At 43.2% G+C, this 12,747-nt stretch overlaps 1 protein-coding gene across 3 annotated transcripts in view; it reads right to left on the reverse strand.

The window, feature by feature from the left end:
• Positions 1–6,715, reverse strand: part of ATP11A (ATPase phospholipid transporting 11A) — a 135,950-nt gene extending 129,235 nt beyond the window's left edge. For 2 of the 3 annotated variants that reach the window (XM_064440179.1, XM_064440188.1), the window contains exon 1: positions 6,081–6,714. In XM_064440179.1, the coding sequence (XP_064296249.1) occupies positions 6,081–6,119 (39 nt within the window). In that variant the 5' untranslated portion in view covers positions 6,120–6,714. Of the gene's footprint in view, positions 1–6,080 lie in introns of all 3 variants that reach the window. The other variant, XM_064440195.1, reaches the window with a different exon arrangement.
• Between the last annotated feature and the right edge of the window lie 6,032 nt (positions 6,716–12,747).

The following is a 12,747-nucleotide window of genomic DNA, read 5'->3' on the forward strand; positions in this document are numbered from 1 at the left end:
TTTGGATGCTGAAAATGGCAAGGTTAAAAGTTCTTGATCTATTTTAAGTCACTGAAATACTTCTACAATTTAGATGCTTCAAAAGCAATGATTTCCACTATCAGAGAGCATCTGATGAGTGCAGATGAGCAATATTTTGTAGTCAATAGCAACCAGCTTGTAATATGTACCCTGGCTTCCTGTAAGTGAACTGGTTTACATACACAACATCCTATTTCTATTTGTTTATTCTCTAAAGAAAAAGGAAATCATGTTTTCCTTGTGTAAATTAGCTAATTGATGGGTCAGGGGGAGGGGAAAAACAAAGCCCATGCAATTCTGTGTTTATTGCCCCTCAGCTCTAAATAATTGATGGGGGAAGGGAGACTGGGGTGTTTTTTTAGAGCCTCTGATTATACTGAAACATCTTAAGAGCACATTACAAAACCAGAATGAACACAACAATAGTCACTACTAGTACACAAGAACTAGGCAGATTTGCAGAAGTGCCAAATCCTGTCAGCCACATTCAGTGGTGAGCCGAATTAGCTTCTGAGGTAAGTAAAGCTTTCAAACTTTGCCTTTTTTAAATGGCAGGCTGAAAAGCATGCAGACAGCACACCATACAGACTCTTCCCCTCACCACCACCACCCCCAAAAAAAAGGCAGTTCAGAGAATGACAAAGCAATGGTGTTTAGGGAGACATGAATTCAGAAGCTACTCATGCTGTTAGATGCCCTCTATCACACCTTCCATACGAGAAAGAACTGGCACCCACAGCCAAGCAGATACATGAGATGGGAAGCATCTCAGGTTTCAAAAGAGCATTGCAACACACTGACTTCCAGAAGACGTAGCAAAAATGCATTACATACCAGGTATAGACACAAACACTTCAGAAACACAAGTTACCAACTGCTGATCTGTGACTATAAGCATAGTCTGAGATTATCTTTTGTACAATCAGGACAGTCTGCAGAGTCGGTATATACACACATTAACATGGCATTTAAAACAGCTTAAGATTTTGTCAAATTATATCCCTGGAATTTAAAAAAAAAAGAAACCCACACAACACAAAAACCACCCCGAATCACAAACCTTTTGACTTACAATAAATGACAGCTAGGAAGAAAATGGTGCTTATTTCAACAGACATCCTGACTAAGAAACATCTGGACAGTACTTGTTCGATACCAGCCTGCAAGGGTGCAGAGAAAGCTGAACAACTATAAGCAAAAGCAAGCATTAGAATGCAAGGGTACCCTCATATGTATTAATTGAACTTAGATTAAAAACAGTAGGTTATCTCAAACACTTGATAAATGAACTGTTGTTTTAGACACAAATAATTCCAGAGCACCAAGGCTCACAGTGTCTCCAACTTCCAGATCAAAGCAGTTATCAACCTTTGTGTATCAAAGCTAGGTAACTAGAAATAAATGAATATGGAGGTTTTTTCTACTAAGACTACACACACAAGTAAAGTACTTAGGAAATCTAATTAGAAAATAGTTTTAGAATTATACTGCCAACAACAAAATTGTCTAAACTGAAGACCAAAAGCCACAGGCTGCCACAGAATTTAGTAGAAAACTTAGTAAAAACCCACAGCGTAACTTCCCAGTTAGGCTAGTCAATCCCCTTCTCAAACTACAATTAAAGTTGACCCATAAGAGTGAAAAATAAAACACCCATTTGTAAACACATTTATTCCAACCTCCCAAAAAAGATTTTTCAGAAGTATCTGCAGAACCAATAGGCCAGAAGCTTCCCAGAGGCTAGAGCTGTAATAAATCACTGCTCCTTCTGAAAGTGAAGCTTATCTGCTGCTACACACATTTAGAGATATTTACACGGGCAACAAGTGCTTAGCTTAACATCCAGATTTGTAATCCTGAAGTAATAGGAGAACATGAAAGAGGAGAGGCAATAAAGTGGCAGGATCTCTAAACGTACTACATAATACAGGCAAAACCATTCAGTAATGCAGACCTCTGACCCAGTAGTATTTACTGTATAACCCAAAGCCATCAACCTGGTCAGGAGCATTTACTGATGAGGGCCAGCTGTCTTACAAATACAGAACAGGCTGTCACCATAGGCTGCAAGATGTTTAGCAACCATTTAGTGTCCAAACATATGCTAAAAAGTGACATTTTTCCAGATTGCCCAGACATGTTTAAAGCCACAATATTCAGGAATATCCCAATCCACATTTAGCCATAAACAGCCATCAAAAATATACAAAAGACATATGCATGTTTTAATAAGGAAAGTAAATGTTCATTTGATGAAAGAAGTCATTAAGACTTGTTTTAATATTATTAGCCATCTCTTGCCTAAAAAAGAACGTCAGAAGTCCCAAGATCAGCAAGAAGAGTTACCAGAGAAAACTAATGCAACTGCAGTTGTATGAACAAAATACATCCACGCAGTGTCCCAAATAACGTAACAATAAAACAGAAGCTAATATTATATGGACACAGTTTTAATTATCATTGTATGTTTGGTTTTTTTCCCCTAAACAGTGAAATTCTTAATATTAAGCTAACCAGTTCCTCTCCTTACTGAGCACACAGCAGGCTATGCATGACATTACAGGCCAGTACACACTAATTCCATATTCTCAGGCTGTGAGGCTGCCCTCCCCAGGGTAGCACACATCCTCTGGGGAATGCACAAACAATTCAAGGAGAAGACAGAGAAGCATGTTGCCTGGTGCAAAAGCAGCATCCAGAAAAAGAGGTTATATTTTAATAGAGTATGTGACAAACAGTATACTCCCCCCGCCCAGCAGTCTTCATACTACCCCCACATAGCCATTATTTAGGAAAGTAAAGAATACAGTTGTCAAAATTTATCTTATTGTAGAAGGCTTATTCAGATTCTGTGGTTCCACACAGTGGAAAAGCTGTATATAAAGATGTTTCTATTTCATTACTTAAAGATGCCTCTACTATAGCTCAGAGTTCGAAGCAGTAAAACATACAGAATAATCTCATTAGACACAACTAAGAAAAGTTACATTGCTATTTCAGCTTGAAGGATCACAAAGCATTTAGAAAACTACACTGAACTTCATGTCAGCTTCACTGCAGTAAAACAAACACCTTTATATAGGAAGTTATTCTTCACTAGCAGTCCTATAAATTGGTGCAGTAGTGGTAAGGGAAATAAGAGCTGAAGTGAAAATAAAAAGAAATTTGTATGATGCATATAAAGAGGCAGAACAACAGAATGTCAATTTAGGAATTTAGTAAAAGAAAGCCATCACCACCTCTGTCCTCCTAAAAGGCTGCATTTCTTGGTGAAGAGATACCAACTCAGTATGACTAGCATGCTGAACATCTATCCTATTCAACCCAAATCACCGAAATGTTCCAATGCCTGGAAGATACAAAGATGACACTCAGTGCAGATAAAACAGCAGACAAGTATTTGAAAATGCTAAGCAGGAAACTGACTTCAGCTTGAACTGACAGCACCCAGTCATCATTATGCTTCCATAGGGCCTTGGAGATAAACGCTATTTTGCATTGCTCCAGGACAGCGACTGCAACAATATTAAGGGAAAGGGGAATAGGAGACTTTCACAGTTAGGACAAAACCCCTGGTATTTAACTTCTGCTCTTATGTTCTACAACATATAGTACAGGGAAAGAAAAGCAATTATGCAGAACTCTTTGAAGTCTCCATTAGTACAACACATAGCAACTGTTTGTTATTCCACAATCACATCACACCACACCATACCACTCGTAAGAGGACACAACTTGCAGAACAAAAATTCATAGTTCTAGGATCTTGATCGTTGAATAGTTTGTCTAGATTTTAACTAAACCTAAGCTTGAGCTGACTTTGATATAAGCGTAAGATGTACCTATCCCCTCTGACTCTCCTACAGAAGTGTCACTGCCTTGTCTCCCTTATTTAAAAAGCAGCTTGGAAAGAGGCAAGCACATCTACGCTCGCAAGGTGTAGCTGGTGGGTATAGAGCTTGAGTGAACAACTATGGAGCAGTACTGCTGACATTTATCTGCCACTCAGCAGTCAGTTTCAGGCCCAGCAATCAAACTATTATTTTTCACTTTCATTGCTGTAGCTGTACACAAATAGTTGAACCATGGAGATAAAAAAAAAGAAAATACAGAACACAGGCATCAGCTTGCAAGATCTTAATGGCCTTACTGAAACGATGAACACTAAATTTACTTACAGCAGCTTTTTTCAAAATTATCTTTCCTTGGAAGAAAGGATTCAAAATTAAGAATCTGAAGGAATGCAAAAGAACAAGAAGCAACAAGTGAAAACATACAAGGCAGCCTGGAACAGCTAGGCAATTATCTATACATAGCCTATTGGCATATATACATCACGCTACTTTCTGTATTTGTAGGAAATAGGAACACTACCTCACACATGGGATATAACAATGTTGCATTTAGCTTTTAGACTGCTGAATTACTCTCATCAGCAGTGCAGGCGGTTGATGACAGTCCACAACTTAGAAGCTCAAGTGCCCTCTTTTTAACATACTGTCTTCTCATGTACATGTTCATATTTTAAAACAACTACCGTAGTTACTCTCAGGCACATTTCTTTCATATTTGATGCTTAAGCCTACTTTGAAAGGGAGGTTAGCAACAGTGTTCTGCAGAAGAGATTTAGAGACCATTGTATGCTCTGCACACAATGAATGCTCTATTTGTACAGGCTCCAGATGTGAGCACACAAACATACAAAAAAAACTTAACCTGAATCCAACAGATCAGCACTGACAATCACTACAGCCAAACTGATCCTGCCTGCTTCCAAACAGAGCTCAGCACTGGTCACCTGAGCTTTGCATACCCAGAGACTACTCCTTCTCTTATACCTCGTTATCTTTTGAGTATTCTCCTCCTTCCCTCAGGGCCACTTTCTGAGGATCCATATACACATAGCTACTTTCAATACTCACCTCTCCATTCTCTCCTCATCCCACATAATACCGAATTGTAAACAAACAAAAAAAAATCCACAGTCGTTTTTCACCTCTGCTATTTTTCTTCATTTGTACTTAAAGAAGAAAGATTTCAGCCTGTATTACATGGAGACAGCTCTCGATATGCACAAAACTAAGTGTATTTACTTTTGCTTGGTCAGAGCATGAAAGTTTCCCCACTTATAGCTTTTCTGCCCATGCAGAAAGTACTGTATGTATTTTGAAATCCCGATTATCTTTCCCCATCTTTTTAAATTTCTTCTACACCCAAAAGCAGAAACGTGCAGTCTCCTGGTATGGGTGGTCCCTGACCCTGGTATTGTATAACCCCGGACTTACTGGCATTTCACCAACTTATTAAAGTCATTATCCTGAACATTTGTTAAGAGTTCAATAAACCGGATTCGCACTCACTGACGCACCTCAGCCTAGAGCTGGAACCGCTCTAATGCACTACGGATTTGCTCTTTCGGACGGTATGGGGTGGGGGAAAACATGCTCACTAACAAGTAAGATCAACTTTCTTTCCCCAAAGTACACCGCGTTTAATGCGTTTGAATCTCACCATGCACTAAAAACCTTAGGACTATTCTGATCCTTCGACAGCGTATTTAAATCGGACAGTTTCACAAAATGCAGTTTGACTGAAACAATGTAACGAGGAGAAAAAAAAACCAACCCATACTAGAGGTTTTATCTGCCCTGATAACTACGTATCTCAGCACGCTGTAAATTACAGTACTTTGAACTCAGGTCACCGCGTCCTGGTTTAGCGAAGGCCAGCCCCGCAGCCAGCTACCCGGGTAGGGGGCTGCAGGGAGCCCATCAGCAACCGCTGCATCCTCCGCTCACAGAGCAAACGCCGCGCAGCGGCCCCCGAGGCCCCCCCAGCCGCTGGGCGAGCCATGGCACCGCCAAACTCCTGACGGAGCCCTTCCCGCAAGCCCGGGGCCACCGCGCGGTGCAGCCACCCCGCAGGGGCGGGCACGACCTCCCCCCCGCCTCGCCGGGCGGTGGCGGCGTCTCTCCCGTCCCTCCGGGTACGGGCTGCGCTTCCAGGGAAGCCCCAGAGGAGGACCCCTCAGAGGCGGCTCCAGTGCCGGCGGTACTCACGTATCGGCTGACGAGGGTCCGGAGGAGGCTGCAATCCATGGCGGGCGGGCGGCCGCCGCTGCCCGGGCACTCAGGACCGTGCCGCCGGCTCGCCGGTACCGCCGGGCTCCCTGGCTCGCCTCACCTTCCACATGCAGGGAACCGCGCTCACCCCGCCAGACCGCTGCTACTCCCAGCCCGGCGCTCGCCGCCGTCACCGGTTATGCCATGTGCTCGTCGCCGCTGCCGCTGCGGCGCGGCGCCCCACGGCCCCTCATACCCACCCCCCCCCCCGGCCTCGCCGCCGCCACAACACTTTCGCGGAGGAGAGGCGGAGAGAAAAACAGCCGCCAACCGCCGCCGGCTCCCGCCCCCTACACAGCTCTGCCCGCCCTACGCTGGGCCGCTCAGGGCTTTATCCTGGTGGGGGGGGGGGGTGGAGGGGGGGAGGGAGGGAGGTGCCGCCTCCGCACCGCTCCCCCTCAGGCGCGCGGACCCGCCCGGTACCGGCCCGCCTCGCGCCTCTCCCGCTTTGATCTCGTCTGGCGGCCCCGGCGTCACGCGGGGCGGGCGGGCGAGCGGGCGGGCGGGCATGCGCGCGCCGACAGCCCTCCCCCTCCGTTTGCACACAGGCAGCACTGGCGAGCAGTGCTTTAACGTTTATGGAGTTTAACGGCGGTTAACAGCACCCTGGCTGAGGGTCCCCCGCGCCATTGGCCAGCTCAGGGACAAGCGGAGCGGAGCCGGGGGGAGGCATAGAGCCCGTCGGGAGGAGAAAAGCATTTAAGAACCTCCTTCCGCCCCGCCTCCACCTGCCCCTGGTGCTCCTCCCGTGCGCTACGAGTGGCGGCAGAGCGGGACGCGGGACCGCGAGAAGGCAGTCGGGCGGCGGCGCCCCACACGAGGGGAAGGAGGGGGAAGAGGAGGAGGCGGGGAGTGGCCGCCGCGCCCTTCCGGGGAGCGCCGAGCCCGCCGCCGGGAGCCCGGGGACCGCCGGGGCGGGAGGCGCGTTCCCGCCGGTGCCCCGGGCGGGGGTCGCTCGCTCTGCGCTGGCGGCGCGCTGTCCCCCGGCGTGCGCGACGTGCCTCCTGTTAGACCGCAAACATGTCTAAGTAACTGTTAGCGATGGCACGCGGCAGGTCAAAACCGCGCGAAAGGCGAAGCCCCCTCCGCCCGGCCCCGCGCGCCTTCCTTTCGCGCCGGCCTCCAGGGAGGGCAGGGGTTTAAGGGGCACTGCGGGGGTCAGGCTCAGCGTTCCGGCTGGGCGCGGAACAGGTGGGAGCGTCCCCCTGCTTGTAAAGCGCAGCGAAAGCAGTTGAAATCTCTTTTTCAGTGACTGAAACATTGCAGCTCTAATAAGCCTGCAAACAGTAGAAATGGCTTGCCGTGGGTGAAGGGATAAGCAGAAGCCAGCAAAAATGTGCACAAAGAGAAGAAAAAACGCAGCCTTCTTTATTCCTCCTTTTTTCAGATACCTGAAAGAACGCCTTTAAAGGCCTTTGTTTTCCTCAGCCGTTGTGTTTTCATGCCATTCATACCAAAGGACTCACTCAGCTTGCAAGAATCTCGTAGGTAGTTTCAGATAATGGGTGTGTTAGTCTGTACAACTTAATATAAAACTAAGAATTTAAATACTTTCTCTGAAATTAATTGGAATATTACTTTCATAAAATTCAATATTTTACTAAAAAGGTAATTTTTACAAAAGCAAACAAAATTAAAAGCATTTTATACTTATGAAAATCCGTTCCCTTCTTTAGCAGCGGTCACGTAAGCCGTCCTTTATCACCTAGCTCTTGGCCAAAACTAGGCAATTTTTGCTCCTTTGATTTTTGTGTTGTCACAAATCAGTAGTTCCGTGGATGCCGTAAAATCTAACCTAAAGAGTACCCGAATTTCTAACATGACTAACGTATACAGAAAAAATAGAGATTGCACTGTTTGAGATCATCCCATAAATACTAAGAGAAAGGACATGTGACTGAGTCTTTACAGGTCACCTTTAATTTAGATGCATTATGTATGTTCAGCATTTTTTTATTACTGGTTAGATTGCAAAATGTATCATTTAATGCACAGTAAGTGCTGTGTGGTCAAGCTAATGTTGCTATTCAAACTCTGAAGTGATGTTGGTTTAAAACTCAATTTTCTTCATCTTGGTTACTTCTAATAATTTACATTCTTTTTGCAGCACCTCCTATTTACAGATGTAACACTTCTAAAACATAGGGGCTCATACTTCCATTTCACTTTCAAGAAATTATCACTGACACTGAAAGGGATAAAGGACTAAAAGAGCTATGAAGCAACAGGAACTGTTCTCAAAATTAGCAATTCTGCATGAGTTAACACAAAACTACTTTCTTATCTCTTTACATAAACATTTGCATATTAAAATAATATTCACTGTACACATCACTCTTTAGGGAACTAGTTTATTACAAAAAACAGAGGAACCTAATTCATGAACATAAAGTGATAATGGCAAAATACACAGACTGTCAAGCTGGAACAGGAAATTTATTTGGTTGGGTTTTAGGATACTTGTCTGTCTAGCCATTCCATTTTCAAAGAATCTATGGAATATTTGTATTTTGTAATATTTTTATGGATTATTCCACTTTTAGTCAAACCATGCCATTTAATCAATCCAGTGTCTTTAATGACGTTGCTTCTTACCCAGATTTTCAATGAAAGCAGATTTTCAAATTATGCAGAAAATTGCTTTTTTTAAGGTTTTCTTTTGTTTAATACTCCAAGTAGTTTGCTTCATCCAAATACAACAATATATTTTCCACATAATTAAGTGTAATTTATTTGTAGAAGCAGGTAATTACTCCTACAGGTCAAAACTTGCAATACCTATATACTTTTTCCATTAGAGAACCTGTGTGAGGTGCGGGTGCTGCTTGGAGCACCCTACAGAGCGTTTCTGTAGGGAAGGAAGTTCACTTGATGAGCCACTAACAGTTAACAACAGCTCAGTGCTGAGCGTGTTCACCGCAGGGATATTTTGGGGCTCCTTGCTATCTCCTCAGCTTAGGTAACCAAGATGGGGCTGCAAGAAACAGTTTCCTCTGATCTAGGGCCTGGAGCCCACTGGTGGGTGCAGGTCGCATGTGGATGCAGAGGTTGGCCATGTTCTTTAAGGTGAAAAGGGGATGACGGCTCCTGTTCTCACTTACTCCTTCAGCCAAGGGCTGGGGAAAGGGACACACACACTCAAGATTCACATTTGCCATTACCAGGCTATGGCCTCAAGCTAAACTGAGCAGCATATTTCTGCCCTTCTCGTTAAACCTGTGGTGCTGTGCTGCCCAGGAAAAGAGAGAAAAGGAGCACAGATGGATCCCGGGCACGTATTAAGGTGAAATCCCAGCCTGCATTAGTTGTCCTTTATGCCCGTATTTCCACAAAAAGGAAGCCTAAGTGTGCAGGCCAGAAAAGAGCCCTGGTACGCCCTTGCCGATGCCAACTGAGCAGTGTTTGTGCAGAGAACTGAACAGCAGGTATATATGCCTTTTTTGAGTGACAAGCTCCTCCAGGGTTAGTAAGCAACTGAGCAGGGTGTTTAGGTCATACTTTTAGACTTAGGTACCTCAAATCTGCCTAAGTCAGGCTTAAGGTGCCTGAGTCCTTTATTGGATCTAGCCTGAAGTGACTTGCTAAAGGTCACATTGTGACTTAACAGTCAAGCCAAAAGAGGAACCTTGATCATACCACTCATGGATCTGTTCTGCCTATTATGCTATGTTTCACTTTCAAGCAATTTATTAAACTAATAATCTTTGTCTTTGAATATGCTATCGCATTTATTTTGTTCATCATTTCTTGTTTTAAAAACAAATTCCTGAAATTATCTGTGTGCTCTCCCTACCTTCTGTGGCCTAGCTGTCTTTTCCAAATTTTTTTCTTTTTTGACTGCAGGTTAAACCTCCTGTCCTATTGCTCTCCACTTCTTCCTAACCTTACTGAATGATTCTTTCTGATCCATTACTGGCTGCTCAGCCTACTCCTGCCTGCCCAGCTGAACTACCAAATGCTCTAGATCTTACTAGTTACTACAGAATCTCCCATTCGTTCTGATTTACTTGCCGTATGAGTACAGCTCTGCTTGAAACATCCCGCTCATTGTTTAAATAGCATTTAGACAGCACAGTGAACATGTTAGTGTGCAAAAGATTTATTCTTTTAATGTGTTTTCTGCTACTTGCAATCCTTATTAATTAATAATTGCAGTGAAAATGTGGAGAGACTGGTCCGAGGGCAGCAATACTCTGTGGTTTAGTCCACCTCGGCTTCGGAGGTGGGAAGACAGGATTTTAACTTATTATGTAGGATCCAGGCCCCAATAAAGTTCCACAGTTACCACAGGCACAATGGTGATATAGTATCCATTGATAGCATGGTAGGTATCGGAGGCACTAGAATTCAAGATTTTAAGGTGTTTAACATCTGTTTAGATTCCTGCTTCTTGTTGTGTTAGTGACTATGCACCTCTAGTAGTTCCTGCCAAAGTGGCTAAATACTTCTTGAAAAAACTGTAAATTATAAGAGTTGATGTGGGCATGTGTGAAAACAGTGTGAGAAGAGGGAAATGGCAGAGATCAAAAGGCCATTTATTGTGTGCGGCTCATCTGCTTGAGAAACTGGTATATGCTCTGAGTGAAATGGCTTATCCTGCAGTGTTCCTGGCTATTCCCCTATTTCTGAAAAGCTAATCAAAAAAGCAACTTCTCTTTCTTGCCTCTACACCATATATTTAAACTAGTTAATTTGTATTAACAAGGGAAATCATTCTCTCAGTGGAACAGATGTCTGTGCTTTGATCTATCGCAAACAGTATTTTCTGAGATCCTTCTGAATGTTGGCTGTGAAAAGAGATAGCAATACTAATTTTGAAGTCTTTGTTTTATGTTAAAAACATTTTGCAGCCTGGTGTTTGTGATAGATGTACTTCAGTTGAAGAAGAATATAATTAATGGTTATTGTCGTGCTCTGAGAACTTACCTGCCCAGGACAGTTAACAACTTGAAGGAGACACCGAAGTGTGAAGCCAAAGTAAGTACAATGGCCAGTATCAAACCTCTGTGATTATGATTTTATTCAGAAGTAGAGTGGCCCAAAGGACAGAGGATTAATCACTGGAGATTGAAGATCACTTCACTCTTGCTCAACATTCTTTGTCTAGATCTGCTTTTTCCAGAAAGTATATGTGAAAATGAGACATATTTCTGACTCTTTGACCTGTTTCTAACCTCTGGCAATAATGCATAACTTCTGTTATAATCAAAAGCAAAATGCACTGTCATTATAACAAAATGTAGTTCCCACATCCTTGCTAACAAAGGTGACCTTTGTTATATAGTTTCTTAACAAAATCCTCTAAAAGAACAGTTTGGCTTCTAAGTATCCCACACAATCAAATAAATGCACGCTAGTTAAAATAATTCGGCTGCAATCTTCTGCCAGCTCAGGTGGTTCTCTGCAATTAACAACCAAGGTTTGTTCATCTGCATTACCTGTTTATGTGTAACGTAATGAATCACAGGGAAATCTTGGTCATTAGGAAATAAATCTTTGCAAGAGATTCAGTCCCCGGCTGCTGTAAAGTAATCCTTTTTGTCAGGAAAGGCACAGCATTCGGGAAGGTCTTACTAGTGACACGAAGCAGTAGAAGGTCCCGTCACGTGGGCCATTCAGAAGACTTGCCCCATTGTTGTGAAACCATATTAAACTCATTAAAAGGAAACCCAGCCTCCACCAGAGGAAGCTTCTCCTGGGATGAAATGCTGTTGGCTGCTATGGTTACTAATGTGATCTTCCACTTACTTCCTTGTTCACTCACCTGCTTTCCCATTCAAACACCACACACAAGTACCTTCAGAGAGATTTGTTGTTGGAATAGCGACAAACCTCGTTAGTGGCAGCCGTGCATAACCAAAGAGAAGAAAAAGAATCAAATGAGCAGCGAATAAACTGAAGAAAGAAAATGCTAGAATCTATAGGTATTGTGAATTATATTCTGTCCTTGCTGCTGAGTGACCTTTGTGTTCTCTTTGCTTTGGATTTGCATTAATGTTAGCCTTGCCTTATGTCTCTATTTTACACTTCAGTGCCTCGATCCAGCAATGAACTCTCCACAGTCAGACTTCTGTGACTGTAGAGCTGAGTGCAGTACCAGGATCTAGATGAGGAGAGTATTCTGGTTTATTTTTGGTATCTTAAAGGGACACAACATTATTTTGCTCTTCATTTTATTTTTGGTAGCACTTCACAGGTCTGGTTCCCACCTTTACATGCATTTTTTTCCACCTTTTTCATGGTTCCAATCAGCCTGTCTAACTGTGTAATAGTTCTACACTGTGAAACTGTTGAATTCCAGAAAAATTGCATGTCTTGGGACTCCTTTTTTACCCCCAAATATCAAGAAAAAATAGATTACTTTTTAAAAAAGCACATGAAAATTCCTACCATATTCCATGATACTAACCAGATGGACTAGTTAGTACAACCAGTATTTGTCATAACATACTTCAGGTTAGGAAATACTTTTTGGCAGTATTTTCTAAGTACAACTAGCATACATCATAACATACTTGCAGGTCAGGAAGTAGTTTCTGACAATATTTTCTAGCAATAAAAGCAAGTAGCTGATCCTACAAAAGGATTGTAAATAAAAAGGATA

This window comes from Phalacrocorax carbo, chromosome 1, assembly GCF_963921805.1.
Source record: "Phalacrocorax carbo chromosome 1, bPhaCar2.1, whole genome shotgun sequence".
NCBI classification, from domain to species: Eukaryota; Metazoa; Chordata; class Aves; order Suliformes; family Phalacrocoracidae; genus Phalacrocorax; species Phalacrocorax carbo.